This window comes from Myodes glareolus, chromosome 19 (genome assembly GCF_982192425.1).
Source record: "Myodes glareolus chromosome 19, mMyoGla1.1, whole genome shotgun sequence".
NCBI classification, from domain to species: Eukaryota; Metazoa; Chordata; class Mammalia; order Rodentia; family Cricetidae; genus Myodes; species Myodes glareolus.
This window is the reverse complement of record NC_142044.1, coordinates 44,497,408-44,511,474: the sequence shown is the minus strand read 5'-3', so window position 1 is coordinate 44,511,474 and position 14,067 is coordinate 44,497,408. Positions and strand designations below refer to the sequence as shown.

Genomic DNA, 14,067 nt, shown 5'->3' with positions numbered 1-14,067 from the left:
AATGTTACACAGAAGAAATTGAGACATTAGTGATCTTGGGGCTGGAGAGATTGCTCAGTGGTTAAGAGCACTTGTTTCAGAGAGGGAGGACCTGGGTTCAGTTCCCAGCACCCACATGATGGGTCACATCTGCCTGTAACTCCAGTTCCAGGGAATCTTAAGTCCTTTACTAGCCTCTGAGGATTCTTGCACACACATGGTGCACAGACATACGCTTAGACACACACACACACATAAGTAATAAAGCCAGGCAGTGGTGATGCACATCTTTAATCCCATTCCAGCACTTGGAAGACAGAGGCAGGTGAATCTCTGAGTTTGAGGTCAGTCTAGTCCTGAGTTAGTTTCAGGGCAGCCAGGGCTACAAGGAGAACCTTGTATCATAAATAAAAATAAAAATAGTTAGTAGCTATGAAGAAACAATGTTAAAGTGTAGCCTAACATTTCCTGCGTCATTGAGCGTGCTCTCTCTCCCCGTCTTGGTCTAGCTCTCCATTTGCTGGGCCTCCTGTAGCCTAGAATGGACTCCTCAGATCTACTATGAAGCTCAACCATAGCCTTGAACTGAGCCTCTTTTGCCTTCACCTCCCTAGTGCTACACTGAGATTACAAGTGTATTGCATTATGTGTATTCCATTATGCCCAATTTCTGCCGTTCAGGGTGGAACCCAGAGCTGCTTCGTGCTTGCCAGGTGGCCATTCTAGAGCTCAGTTACGTCATTAGTCCCCAAATCTCTCCTCTTTACCATGAAATCGTTCAAGCGGAGATTCAAGGACTCCCACAGCCTCCACCCCCGCCCCCACAGAGGCGTAAGTGAAAATATCTGGCTGAGGTCAGACACCTGTACACGCCACAGACATGAATCCCACAGGCCTTTTGCTGTCGCTGGCTTAGTCTGCCTCCTGTCTCGATGGGGCCCATAAGAAGCGCCCAGTAAGCATTTGTGTCAAATGAGTAATTTTGCCTCTGTCTTCCAGACTTCAAGCGTCCCTCTCTGACTGAAGTGAAGGGGAAGGGCTTTATCATTGTGACCGCGGGTTACAGGCCTCTTGCTCCATACCCTGAGGTGACCTCCGTCTCCTGCAGGAGCGGAGCAGCTGGCGATTCTCTCTGTTGTGAAGTAGCATCTCCTTGCAGGCTGGCTTCCTTGGTGTGGCCCATGGGACTTTTCCCAACCCGGGCCCTACTGGCTGCCCTCTCCCAGGACTGGAGTTCCCTGGGTTCCCATGAGCCCCAGCTCTTCAGCGCCAATAGCTAAGATGCCCGGTGCGTAGGCAGGACTCCATGGCCCTAATGATAAGTTCTGTAGAGGGGGTGTGAGCAGAGGGTTACAGCCAAGCCTTCTGGTCTTAACCTTCCTGCCTCTCTCCAGTAAGAAGGACTGTCCTTGCCCTGGCTCCGTGTTCCTTCCCTGCCCCCACCTCCCTATACACTCACACCCACTCACACCACACTCACACCCACACCCACCTCCCCAGACCCACTTCTCCTTTGCAGCCACCCTGCCGCCTACACCTTCCTGCTGTGGAGTTGCTGGCCCATAGGCAAGGGGATGGAGAGGCAGTGGGCCAGAACCCCCCAAGGCTAACTGATTAGGGTTCTATGTGGGTCCTCAGAATCTCCTGTAGCAGCTTTGATTCCCTTACTCCATGATCCATCCCTTGCCCTCCATCCAGCCTCCTTTCCTCCCCATCCAGTCTCTGGATGCAGCCAGAGGGCCCTTCTGAATCGAGGCCCCCACTGCCAGGCCTTGTTCTCCAGCTGGACCCCCGTCCAGGTGTCACAAAGGTGCTTTCCTTTCTCCCAGCTCCCCATAGCAGTTGCCATGTCCATCCCCCAGTCTGTGCAGCCCTTCGCCTTCGCAGGCCTTCCCCGTGCCATTTCCTGGAGGGCACCCCGTTTCCCTGCCCCATGAAGCTGCCGGAGCGATCCCTCAGCCCCTAGCCTCTGTATGACCTATCATGAGGCACACCAAGGGACTACAGGCCTGAGCTTCTAGCTAGGAACTCCCTCAGGCACTTCTCAGCCCATGGCCCCTGGGGAGGGGACTGCATATGTTCCAAGAACCAGAGAGCTTGTGTGTGTGACTGACAGGGTTTGAGTGATGCTGATGAGGTAGGTACAAGCAGGAGACCAAAACCAGGGCCTGATACAGCAGGGACAGGGACAAGGCAAAGACACAACCAAGCAGGGTCGCAGCTCTGGAAAAGGAACTGCAGGGAACCAGTTCCCTTACTAATCTGCAGATCCTGCCCAGGCTCAGAAGCTCCCCAGCACCTGCGGCCAGAATCCGAGATTCCTGTTGTTCTAGCCTCCCCGCCACTCCCCAAGGCCCAGTACTCCCCTTCCCATTTGTGCCACCAGGGTTTTGCTCACACTCCACCCCACCACTGGCCCCTAGATGTCTCCTCTCTAGCAACACCGCGTCATTCTCTCAAGTTTTCCCTTCATTTTTTTGGTGGTGAGCTGTGCTGGTGGCCCTCAGGCAGACCCCGTACCTACCACTCCCATGGAATTCAGGATGACTATCTGCTTGTCCCCACTACTCTCAAAGGGGACAAAGGGACGGGGAGGCAGGGCTGGGCAAAGGACAAGGATATGGAGGGCTAGTGAATGGTGAGACTGGGAAGTCTTTTAGGATATCTGTGTCCCTCAGTCGCCACTGTGGGCATTTGATGTCTTGACAGGGTAAGGGCAGAGCAGGAAGCAGGAGGGACTAGGGGGAGATGGCCTCGGTGAGCTACAGCAGAAGCAACAGGAGACTGAGGGAGGTAGGCGACTGCTGGGTTCCGTCCCCTCTGCGGTCCAAGAGCAGCCTCTAGTTTGACCCCCCAGCGCTAGCAATGCTCAGCTGTCGTCTGCGGTGACAGTTGAGTGGTTTAATACAGGAACCACAGGTGAAAGAGGTCTGGGGTTCAGGCGAGGTTGCAGCTCCACCCCAGTGGTCCCACCCCAGCAGGCAAGGGCGGGGCGGAGGATGCTGCTGCTCCGTCTGGGTTTCATTCTAGACTAGAGGGGCACAGAGTCCAGACTCAGACCTCTGTCCCACCTGCATGTGGTGGCGACATGGGCGCCCGGAAACGCGGGACCAGAAGCCGGAGAAGCCGGGACAGCCCCATGCCCACGCCATGCATTCAGGCACTGTGCTTCGACCCTCTGGTGCGACGCTGCTTGGAATGTAACCTCCTCCGCACAACGGACCCTCCTAGGCACGGTAAGACAGGCCACGGGGACACGGAACCTGCCCCCCAAGGTCCCCAGCCCGGCAGCGCCACGTGCCCCTCAGCTGAAGCTGGGACCAGCGGTTCCTCATGGTCCTCACCGCCCGTTTCTCTCTGTCCCTCCTCCGCCCAGTCTTCGACCCCTCGGTCCTCCGCCCTCCATCCGCATCCCCTTCACCATCAGCGCCCGGGACAGCGCTGCAGCCGCAGGAGTCGGTGGGCACGGGACCAGGGCCTGACGCGACGCTGCCGCTGCCCGGGCTGCTCTTCGGCGCCCCCGCGCTCCTGGGATTGGTTCTGGTGCTGGTCCTGGTGGCCCTGGTGATCTGGAGGTGGTGGCGGCAACGCAGGACGGCCTCCCCTGACACTCCAGACGGAGTCCAGGAAGGTGAGAACCATGTCTGGGGAAGCACAACAGCGGCTTGGAGGTGGGGGATACAACCCTTATTATTAGGGGAGGTCCGGAATCGGACCCAGGACTGCGGGGGGGGGGGGGGGCTGAAGAGTCAGCTCTGAGGCTGTCAGGTACTCAGGGAGGACAGCACAGGCCAAGCCTTAATCCAAGCAAGGAGACTCAGTGCCCAGGAAGAGATGTTTGGGGATGAAAGTGTCTGCCCTTCCCTTTGGGAGTCCGAGTGGCCTGGTCCTAGGTTATGCCCAGTGGACTGCCCAGACACCCGCCCCTCAATGTCAGTGTCTCCCACCTCCTCATCTCACAAGTCTCTGGACTCAGCACTTCCTGTCCTGAAGACTTGTCATGTGCTGCCCCACTTCTTCCGCTGAGGGCTGTTCCCCAGGAGGCTTCTAGAACAGGCAGGCGTTGCAGGGAGGCTGTGACTCAATCCTGACCTGCCTTACCTGGTCCCTCACCTACCCCAGAGTCCCTGGACAATGTCTTCGTGTCCTCCTCAGAAACCCCTCCTGCCTCCGCTCCCATCTGGCCTACCCCCAAAGAAGATGCCGACACCACCCTGCCAAGCCACAGCATCCCAGTGCCCGCCACAGAACTGGGCTCCACTGAGCTGGTGACCACCAAGACAGCCGGCCCTGAGGAATAGCAGCTGTGAAGGGAACCGAGGGAGCCCTACCGGCTTTATGGACTCTTCCCCCAAGGCCTTGGAAAACAAGTTCAGCTCTTCAGGAACGGAGCCCATTGCCTAGAGAGTACTCAGCAGAACCATAGACACTACAGGCCACAGGCTCCCACCAGCACGAGACTGATTTTGTGTTAGTCTTTGGCTCAAGAACGTTCCATTTTTGAGACTGCTGCTTTTAAACTCTTATGCCTTAAACGGTTGGGCAGGCTTGAGTGTTAGATATTAATCTCTTCGAAGAGTTAGAGACTGGACACTCAATCTCTTTCTACAAAATTTGGGTGGTGGACTGAAGAAATGGCTCAGGAGTGGAGTCCATGTTCTGTTCCTGCAGAGGACTGTGGTTGCCCAGTTTCCCAGCGTCCATGTCAGGCAGCTCACAACCACCTAGGACTCCAGGTTCAGGGAGAGCCAAAGCCTCTTGCCTCCAAAGGTACCAGCCCTCATTTGCTTGCACACACGCACACACATGCACACACGCGCGCACGCACACACACACACACACACACACATACACAATTAAAATATTAAAAATAGGGGCTGGAAAGATGGTTCAGTGGTTAAGAGTACTGACTGCTTTCCCAGAGGACCAGAGTTTTGATTCCCAGCATGCACTTCAGGTGAGTCGGTACTGACTTGAATTCTTGCTTTAGGGGATCTGCTGCCTCTGGATTCCATGGGCACCTTCACTCACACGCACATCATACACACACTTACAAATGATAAAATATAAGCTGGGCATGGCAGCACACAACTTTAATCCCAGCGCTGAGGAGGCAGAGGCAGACAGATGTCTGTGAGTTGGAGACCAGCTTGGTCTACAGAGCAAGTTCCAGGCTAACCAGAAGCGTATAGTGAGGCCAAGTCTCAAAATAATAGTTAATAAAATCTTTTTTAAATTTTGATTTTTTTCTTTTATTATTATTAGAAAATTAATCTCATTCTGGTGTTTAGAAGTAGTATGCTTGGGAGGTCAGGTAGAGTCATCAGGACAGAGTGATAAGCAACAGTGAGCACTCCCTGTTTCTGGCCATGTGATACACTGTGCTAACTCGGCTCTACCAGCGAGAGGGCTATCATCAGATGTGGGCCCTTGAACCTTCAGAACTGTAAGCTAAATCAACCTTATTTTTTTGTAAAGTTATTTAACCTTAGGTGTTTTGTTACAGTACTATAAAACAGATTAACACAGGCACTATGAGTTAGAATTTTTCCTTTTAGCAGGGAAAGGTGCCGTTACACCAAAATTCATCTGAATAAAGGCTAGTGGGAAGATGCTTTGTCTGTCATGGGTGCTGTGTTTCTTTGATTCTTGCTTTCAGAACTGTCCTGCTTGGATGCTGATGCAAGTGACAGCAATGAGCTAATGGTTTGGCTCTGGTATTTAATGCAAGATTCTCTGTAATTTTATTTTCCACAGCACTGGGGAACCAGACCCATGCTAAACAAGTAGTTACACTGAGCTAAACCCCAACTGTAAGATCAAGTTTTAGAAATAACCTGGGAGTCGGGGAGATGATTGGGCTGTGTTGTGCTGAGTCCCAGGTGCTAGTAATTCAGGAATAATTCAGAAGTCATGGATTTCTTTGGCTCAGTCTGCCAGCACAGAAGATGCCATCTTACCACGAGGGCAGTTTCTGGAGTCACAGGAAGAAGTCCATAGCGGAGTCTAAACTCAAGCTGAAGGGACGCCATGGTGGTATTCTCCCCCTCCCCCAGAGAGCACCTGGGGCCCAGTGTCCCCTGGGGCACGGCCCACTCTGCAGCAGTGAACAAGGGCAGTGGTCGGCCTATAGGACACTATAGGACAATCCTTCATAGCGAGGCCGGGGCAGGCTGAACTGAGGTCCTGTTGTGTTCCCTCTGTGAACTGTTCTCCCCTTGAACTGGGCTTTCTTGGCCAAGCTTGTGCTGGCCCCAGGCTCAGTATCCCCCCTGTAGAAGCTGTTCCCTGACAGTGTGCTCTTTGCTGAAGATACCGACCTTGGGCACGCTGCACTCACCGGGAACCTTCATGTCTCCTGCCCGCCCTCCTCACGGTGAAGCTAATCTCATAACTTATTGGAACTTGTCACCTCTTAGCCTCTGTTTGGAAGGAGCACTGGCCTGGGAGTCAGAAATGGAGTCCCGCTGTAGGGTTTGGGCTGAGTTCTGTCCCTGCCTGCCGGTCTCTCTGAGCTCACCACAGCTGCCTGGCAGCACTAACCCCTCCTGCCCACTCCCTAGTTCAGAAAACAGTATCCAGCGGCATTTAGAGCTTCCAGCACCTGGACATTCATTTCCCAGATGCCCCTCTCTCCAGGGGGCTAGATGAGTAAAATGAAGTCAGATGGCAAACAGTCGGTGACAGTGACGGGTCAGTCAAGCCACTGATGTCTGAGCTGTCCCTGATCACCTGTAACAACCACAGCCAGGATCTAGGCTCTGGAGGAGAAAAGACGTGAAACCTCTGTGGGGCCATGGCACGCAAACCTTTGGCACCTCTTCAGCCCAGCTAAGCCTCTGGCTGGCACAGTTTCCCTTCAAACTGTTTCTTTGGAAGAAAATCAGGATGGATACAAAGATCCCTTCCTGGTCTCTGGCTCCTGAAGGAGAAGGGCTGAGGGAAGCTGAGAGAAGTCTCACACACCCCCATTTCACAGATGAGGAAAGTGAGGCCTTCATAAGGAGAGGACCTGCCATCGCCATCATAATGAAACAAGAAGGAAGCTCTTTGGGAAAACCAGAAAACAAGAGGAAGGGGACAAGGAGCAGGGACACTGTCCCCACCCCCAAGGGCTGCACTGTCAGGGAATGAATCAGTACCCTGCCGTTGCCATTGCCGTAAGTGTTGCTTTCTGAGGTGTCATTCCATCCATCCTGCGCTTTGCTTTCATAGCAACACCTGGAAGGGGGAAGGGACCCGTGTTTAGTTTTTTAAAAAATTATTAAGAAATAAGCCAGGCAGGCAGATCTCTGTGTGTTTGAGGCCAGCCTGGACTACAAAGTCAGTTCCAGGACAGCCAGGGCTACACAGAGCAATCCTGTCTGGGGTGGGGGTAGGGAATCAAGATACTCTTTTTTTTTTTTTTTTTTTTGCATATGAGTTGGAAAGCGCATTGTGATAGAGTGGAGGCTGAGGAGAGCTGGCCATGGCCCAGGCACTAGCCTCTCTGTGTGCTGAGTGCTGTGTGTGTGCTGCTCACCGGCATAGCCTCTCTGTGCTGTGTGCTGCTCACCGGCATAGCCTCTCTGTGCTGTGTGTGCTGCTCACGGCATAGCCTCTCTGTGCTGTGTGCTGCTCACCGGCATAGCCTCTCTGTGCTGTGTGTGCTGCTCACGGCATAGCCTCTCTGTGCTGTGTGTGCTGCTCACGGCATAGCCTCTCTGTGCTGTGTGCTACTCACCGGCATAGCCTCTCTGTGCTGTGTGCTGCTCACCGGCATAGCCTCTCTGTGCTGTGTGTTGCTCACCGGCATAGCCTCTCTGTGCTGTGTGTGCTGCTCACGGCATAGCCTCTCTGTGCTGTGTGTGCTGCTCACGGCATAGCCTCTCTGTGCTGTGTGCTGCTCACCGGCATAGCCTCTCTGTGCTGTGTGCTGCTCACCGGCGTAGCCTCTCTGTGCTGTGTGCTGCTCACCGGCGTAGCCTCTCTGTGCTGTGTGCTGCTCACCGGCGTAGCCTCTCTGTGCTGTGTGTGCTGCTCACCACTACAGTCACTGCAGTCTTGAAAGTTTCCCATTGTGGGCCAAGATGGCTCACCGGGTAAAGGTGCTTACTGCCAAGCCTGGCAACCTGAGTTTAACCCTGGGACCTGACTCCGGCAAGCTGCCCCCTGACCTCCACAAGTGTGCACCGACCCTCCTCCCCCTCACACTTTTTTCCTTTAAGTTCCATCTTGATCGGCACGGCACGTCGGGTAGGTTTCTGGCTTTAAACACTCCCAATGGAGCTTTTGACAGTTATCAAGTTTTCCGTGTGAGCATCTGGCCCTTTGCAGGCTCGGCTGGCATCACAGGAACAGAGCAAGCGCCTTCTCCTGAAGAAACCTCTGCCTGCAGTGACAATGGCCTTGACCTCTCTAATGACCTCTGGGTGACACACTTATGTCCTGAGACCTGGAACGACCATCACGTCCACAAGTGTGATTATGTGGTTGCGAGATACAAATCACAACCAGTGTTGGGGCTTTTTATTGGGGTACCTGCCCTCATCCAGTCTGCCTACCCAACAGGGGGTCACCTACCCAAGCTAGGTCCTGGAGAGCCACTGACTCAGGCACTGACCGGCCCCCACCTCTTGTTTTCATCGCTACTCAGAGACTTGTCTCTGGCATTAGCTTTGGCCCAAGGTAGGTTCTGGAAGGCATGCTGGATGAAGTGGGAACAGAGGGAGGCAGCCCAACACCCCCTAGCCTGCTTCTGTCTGGGGTTTCCTTTGGAGGGTCTGGTTTCCCCCAGGTCCCCAGGGACTAACAGGTGGGGGCCAAGGGTAGAAGTCTCAGTTCCCTTTGGTGTTTCCTGCAGGCCGTTTTCACTTCCTGCCTGGCAGCTCCGGGCCTTGGGGCTCAAGGTGGAGGTGGGGACCCACTAGTGAAGCCAGATAGGAAAGCCTGCTGATTTCCCCCTCTCCCACCTCCTCTTTGTCAGCAGAGATGGACAACCCCGCCTTTAAAAGTTGGGCAGGTCTCAAGGTCTGCCTCTTTATCTTCCAGACTGGGGCTTCTGGCTAGAGGTGTGGCTCAGTTGGTGGAGTGCTTGCCTAATGTCCTTGAAGCGCTTAGTTCCACCCCCACCACGTTATAAAATGGGGCTTGGAGGCTCGAGTCTGTAATCCTGTAATCCCAGAATTTGGGAGGTGGATGCAGGAATATCCGGTGCATGAGACCTTGTCTTTAAAACACGAAACAAAACAAAAGTTTCCTGAAGACCACCCAGCTGTCACGCCGACCTCCCAAGACTCTGCAGCCAGGGAGAGGGGCCGGATGGGACGGATCCTTAAGCTTTAATGAATCTGGGTTCCAGGTCTGCACCTCGCAGCTTTGTCTGCGCAGCTAGAGAAGTCTTCGCCAGACCACCAGCTAAGACTAGAGGGTCCGACTAGAGAGGTGGGTGGGGCTTGGGGCGGGGCCAATGAGAGGCGGGGTTGAGGCGGTGACGGGGTTGCAGGAAAGAGGTGTGGCCGGAGGCAACTCCAAGAGGGAGGTCAAGGGCGGAGACCGATAAAGGGCAGGTCGAGTCGGAGGCAACCTTGTCTTGTTTTGTTTTGAGAAACGGTCTCACAGCCAGGCTGTGCTCGAACTGTCTTTGTAGCGCAGAATGACCCTGAACTCCTGATCTGGCCAACCCTTTACGAATGATGGTATTCGCTGCCACGCCAGGTCCCCCCCCACCCCCGGTTGTGCTGAGGATGGAATCCCTGGTGCTCACCAGGCAAGTTCTCTGTCTCTAAGTACAGACCCCACCCCCACTGCCCTTTTGGCTCTCTTCACGAGGGGTCCGTGTCTTCACGGGCCTTCAGAGGACTGCGACAGGTGCAAGAGGGGCTTGGATGTGAGTTATCACACACTTTAGGATGCTGTGCGAAGGCTAGGGATCAGGACACCCCATACCGCACTTCCTGAGCTGACTCAGTGGAGTTGGCCCCAGGCGTGGTCAGCCTGGGCTAGAAGGACTTTCCTGAACCGGTGGCCGCACCGTCTAATTCCCATCCTGCCCTGTTCTTACAGTTCTGGCCTCTGGAGGCTCCTGAAGGACACTAATGGGGCCGGGAGGGGGGGGGGGGGTTGCAAGCAGAGGGAAGGGGGTTACCTGAGCCTCCCAGGCAGGGGAAAGCAGAGGCCAGGACACAGAGCATAAATACTGGGGCGGGCAGGCTGAGTCTCAGCGCCCAGCCCCGCACCCCCAATCCTGCTGCTCCCTTGAGACCTCAGGAGCCTCTTTCGCCCCCTCCCTCCCACAGGCAGCTGGAGCCTGAGTCACGAGCTGCCTCTCAGGAGACAAAGGCAGCCCAACGCCTTCCCTCCAGACCCCCTCCTGGTGCCAGCATCTGTACTAGCAGGGAGTCCAACCTCTCTAGAACCTCATGAGGAAATGGAAGAACTCAGGTGTCGCCTTCTGACTTGAGTGACAACTGATAGTCACATCACTATCTTCTGCAGGGGCACTCCCAGGTGGCTGCCTACACTAGGAGTTTCCAGTCAGGGCCTTTTAGCATCTTCCTGTAGCTCTGTGCCTCCTAGCTGCCCGTCTTGCCTGTAAGAAAACAGACCTAGACGGCCAGATGCGACCACCCAGAGCGGGAGCATCATCCTAAGGACAGTAGAAGGCATTCTAAAGAGGAGGGGAGAAGGAAAAGCCACTTGGGGGAGGCCTTCTGCACTGGCTGCCCATGGGCAGGTCATGGGGGAGAAGTGCCTCCCTGGGACAGTGGGGGCTTCTAGCTGCTGTGTACTGAGCTGGCCAAAGGCAGGCTTGGGACTTGGAGTATGGCTCCAGGCCAGTCCCTGGCTCCTCTTGGCTCTGTGCCAGTCACAGCAAGTCACTTCCCCTCTGCTGTTCTTAGGTTTCTGTCTAGTAAATTCCAAACCTTCCTGTCTACAACTGCACAGAGTAGAGACAGGTCACCTACCGTCTAAGATGGGGACACTGAGGCCCAACACAAGCTTTTGCTAATGTCCATAGGATTTCAGGCTCCCACAGCCAGTCAGGCAGTGTAAACCCATAGCGCAGGGAAGGCCCCCGAGAGTCACCCTTGCCCCTGACACACACTCACTCTCTCACTCACATTCAGGAGCACACTCTGCCTGTACACGCACACACTCACACTCAGCTGCCAGCCCTGAGAGCTGGGGGCGGGGCGGTGCCCTTCAGGCAGACACTTAGCTCCTCTCGCCCGCCCCGTGGGGCTCACTGCAGATGCCAGGGGTTATTTTAAGCCTGGATCAATGGGCAACTTTTTGGTGACACAGGCTTGGGAGGGGAAGAGACAGGGGGTGGGTACCCCAGAGCCTTTGCTGTGAGCAGAGACCTTGGGGTCCAGGGTCAAAGGGTCTCTCCTTCAGTGGATGGCATTACCTTTAGAACCCCTAGTCCAGCTCATGGCATGTACATGAAGTGGGGGTGTCAGCTGCATGGATAGCCAGACCCCAGAACACAGACCAGCTGTGTCTTGTAAGTCTCTCTTGCTGCCCCTCACCCCAAGGCCACGTGTCCATACAGTCAGGCATCGAATGTTTGGCACAGACCCCGTAATTGTTGGCACCTGTGGTTGTTGACTGACCGCAGAATCTATAGACTCAGACTAAGACGAGAGGGCTGGAGAAGGGGTGAGGTTTGCACATCAGTCCCTGCGTAGGATGAGGAACTGGAATCCAGTTTCTTTGCTGGCCCAAAGGAATCATTCTGCACTGCAGGTCCTGAGGGTCATCATGAGGTCGAGGATGAGCAGACGCCAACCAGCACAGCGGCAGTAAGAGAGGGCAACAAGGGCAGACTCTGGACATCAGAAGACAACCCAGCTCTAAAGCGCTGCTCAGAGATGGGAGTGGAGGGAGAGAACCCCCAGAGCCCCTGCGGCCCCAAGGTCAGCTTGGCATTAGTGAGCCCCATGTACACAGAACAGTTGGTGGCGCTTATCCCAACTCCAGGAAAACCGGGGAAGGAAGCGCGAAGCGCGAAAGGTCAGAAAGAACAACTAAGCTCTGAACAGAGCAACAGAACCCGAACTAAAAACCAGCCCAACAGAGGCGACCAAGTATGAGCGGCTTGGTGGCAGGTTGTCTCGGATGGGTGATGGGATTAAAGCATGTCCTGTCCCTGCCCAGCGTATCTCCCCCACCTTCTAAATGACAATGTAGAAAGTCTTTATGGAGACGGGGTGGGGGTGGGGGTGGGGGTCGTCAGGACTGGCTGGGAATCACATGGGTATGTGTCTGGGGAGGGGGATAGGCCGTTTTTAGCCCGGGTAAATGGAGACAGCCTGATTGGCACGCGGGGAAAGTTGCCCTCCTTCAGCCTTAACACTTTTAAGAGCCTGTCGGCCTCTCGCCTCACACACAAGAAGGACGCGATCCTCCTTAAGCTGTAAATCCCTCCTCCTCCTCTGCTACACTCTCCATTTCATAAGCTGATTCCAGGCTCCAAAGGAGGGGAGGTGGAGAAGAGAGAAGAAAGGACCCGAGAGTGGCTAAATTCTGCACCATCCAGGAGTTAGAAGCACGTATCATCTCACGCTTCCCTTCGGCAAATATTGACAGGCACCCGAGCTGGGCTGGAAGCAGAGGGACACTGGGGTGAATTGGAAACCGAGTCCTTGTCCTCCTGGTGTCCCCGTCTGGACATCCAGAAGTATCCTGATAATCTCTGCCTCCCAGAAGGAATGGGAAGGAGGATCATAAATCTGCCCTTCAGAAAAAGGTTTTTATTTATTTCGCGGTTTTTTGTTTGTTTGGCTTGGTTTTGAGATAGGGTCTCATATGGTCCAGGCTGCTCTTGAATTTCCTTGTTTTGGAAGGGGAGGAGTGTTGGTTTTTCAAGACAGGGTTTCTCTGTGGATCCCTGACTGTCCTAGAACTCACTCTGTAGATCAGGCTGTCCTCGAACTCAGAGATCTACCTGCCTCTGCCTCTGCTGGGATTAAAGACGTGTGCCACCAGTGCCCAGCTCCATCTTGAACTCCTAAAAGGCATGTCTACAGGTATGCACCACCAAACCCAGACTGCTAGCTTTCGTTCCTTTCTTCTTTCCTCTAGGCAGAGTTGTTCAGTAAAGAGTGGAACTCACCGTGTAGACCAGTTCAGCTTCAAGCAACTCTCCTGATTCATCTTTAGGGGTGTTCTGTTTGCATTTTGAGACAGGGTCTCATTCTGTAGCCCAGGCTGTTCAAAGTTGTGGACCCAAGTGGTCTTCACTTAGCCTCCCAAGTCTTCTGACTGCTCCATCATCGCAGGTACTGGGAAAAATGTTTCGATTTTAACAGTAGCTACTGCTGCAGGGAGGAGCAAGGCCCAGCATCAGGGACACATTTCCTTAAAAACACACCCGGAGGGTAGGGGGCACTGAGCCATGGCCTGCCATTCTTTCCTTCCGTTTTTGAAAAGAGCTGGGGGTTCCAAGAGTGGGAGAGCAAGGACATACAGAGGAGTGCAACTGGCCTGCTCCCCCCTGGCCTGGCCAATCTTCTATGGCACAGAGGCTGGGGAGGGGGCAGACCACTTCCCCCAGTGGTTTTGAGGTGGCCAACTCAAGGGGGCTCTGGCCAGGCTGTGCCCAGAACTGGGATATCCTAGGACTCCAGCCAAATGTCCAGGTTTTCGAAACAGAGCGCATGCTCTAGTGCAGATTAGAGAGGGCTTGATCCAGGCTTGCCTCTCTGCCATTTTTTGTGCTGGGGGTCCTTATTGCAGAAGGATAAATGCCCTCTTCACTCATGTCGCAATCAGAACAGATAGAGTGAAAGAACATTGGGACGTTGGGGAAGGGGAGAAGGCGGGAGCGACCTTCTTGGCATATTTCAGGCTGCTTTGATCTCTATGCTTCTGTCCCCCTTACTTTAAAAGAAGGAACCAACCACTCATCCAAAGGCCGCCGGGATCCGATTCCGCAGAGCTTTAAGCTGAGCCGCCTTGTGGGTTCAATTTCAGACAACAATTTGAGTGAGGCTTTGGAGAGGGTCCCTGGTGGGGCGCGCCTGAAGCGCTGGTCCTACAGAACCCCTCCCTCCCCGCGCAGCGGCCGCGCTCCTCCCCCCCCCCCCCCCCCCCCGTTCTGCC

At 54.6% G+C, this 14,067-nt stretch overlaps 2 protein-coding genes across 3 annotated transcripts; both read left to right on the top strand.

Annotated features, from left to right (window-relative positions):
- Positions 1-2,797: 2,797 nt before the first annotated feature.
- Tnfrsf13c (TNF receptor superfamily member 13C) lies at positions 2,798-5,605 on the top strand. 2 transcript variants are annotated; one of them, XM_048445063.3, is made up of 3 exons: positions 2,798-3,215; positions 3,356-3,610; positions 4,135-5,605. In XM_048445063.3, exons 1-3 carry the CDS (start codon positions 3,068-3,070, stop codon positions 4,278-4,280), a joined length of 549 nt encoding a protein of 182 aa, XP_048301020.3. In that variant the 5' UTR covers positions 2,798-3,067; the 3' UTR covers positions 4,281-5,605. The 2 variants fall into 2 exon arrangements, with proteins under 2 accessions (XP_048301020.3, XP_048301018.3); XM_048445061.3 differs by having other exon boundaries at positions 2,802-3,215; positions 4,102-5,605.
- A 2,311-nt stretch (positions 5,606-7,916) lies between these two features.
- LOC125407455 (uncharacterized) lies at positions 7,917-14,025 on the top strand. The gene is made up of 7 exons (XM_087899100.1): positions 7,917-8,646; positions 9,320-9,402; positions 9,608-9,731; positions 10,261-11,879; positions 12,553-12,712; positions 13,048-13,244; positions 13,855-14,025. The coding sequence occupies exons 1-3, from the start codon at positions 8,049-8,051 to the stop codon at positions 9,629-9,631; spliced, it is 705 nt and encodes a 234-aa protein (XP_087755226.1). The 5' UTR covers positions 7,917-8,048; the 3' UTR covers positions 9,632-9,731; positions 10,261-11,879; positions 12,553-12,712; positions 13,048-13,244; positions 13,855-14,025.
- The last annotated feature ends 42 nt before the right edge of the window (positions 14,026-14,067 follow it).

Bases quoted from the DNA above. Each gene is read 5' to 3' on its own strand.
- LOC125407455 (XM_087899100.1), top strand. From the start codon at position 8,049: ATGGCTCACCGGGTAAAGGTGCTTACTGCCAAGCCTGGCAACCTGAGT. The intron at 8,647-9,319 runs GTAGGTTCTGGA...TCTGGGTTCCAG, and splicing joins GGCATTAGCTTTGGCCCAAG to GTCTGCACCTCGCAGCTTTG. The intron at 9,403-9,607 runs GTGGGTGGGGCT...CTGTCTTTGTAG, and splicing joins TAGAGGGTCCGACTAGAGAG to CGCAGAATGACCCTGAACTC.
- Tnfrsf13c (XM_048445061.3), top strand. From the start codon at position 3,068: ATGGGCGCCCGGAAACGCGGGACCAGAAGCCGGAGAAGCCGGGACAGC. The intron at 3,216-3,355 runs GTAAGACAGGCC...TCCTCCGCCCAG, and splicing joins AACGGACCCTCCTAGGCACG to TCTTCGACCCCTCGGTCCTC. The intron at 3,611-4,101 runs GTGAGAACCATG...CACCTACCCCAG, and splicing joins TCCAGACGGAGTCCAGGAAG to AGTCCCTGGACAATGTCTTC.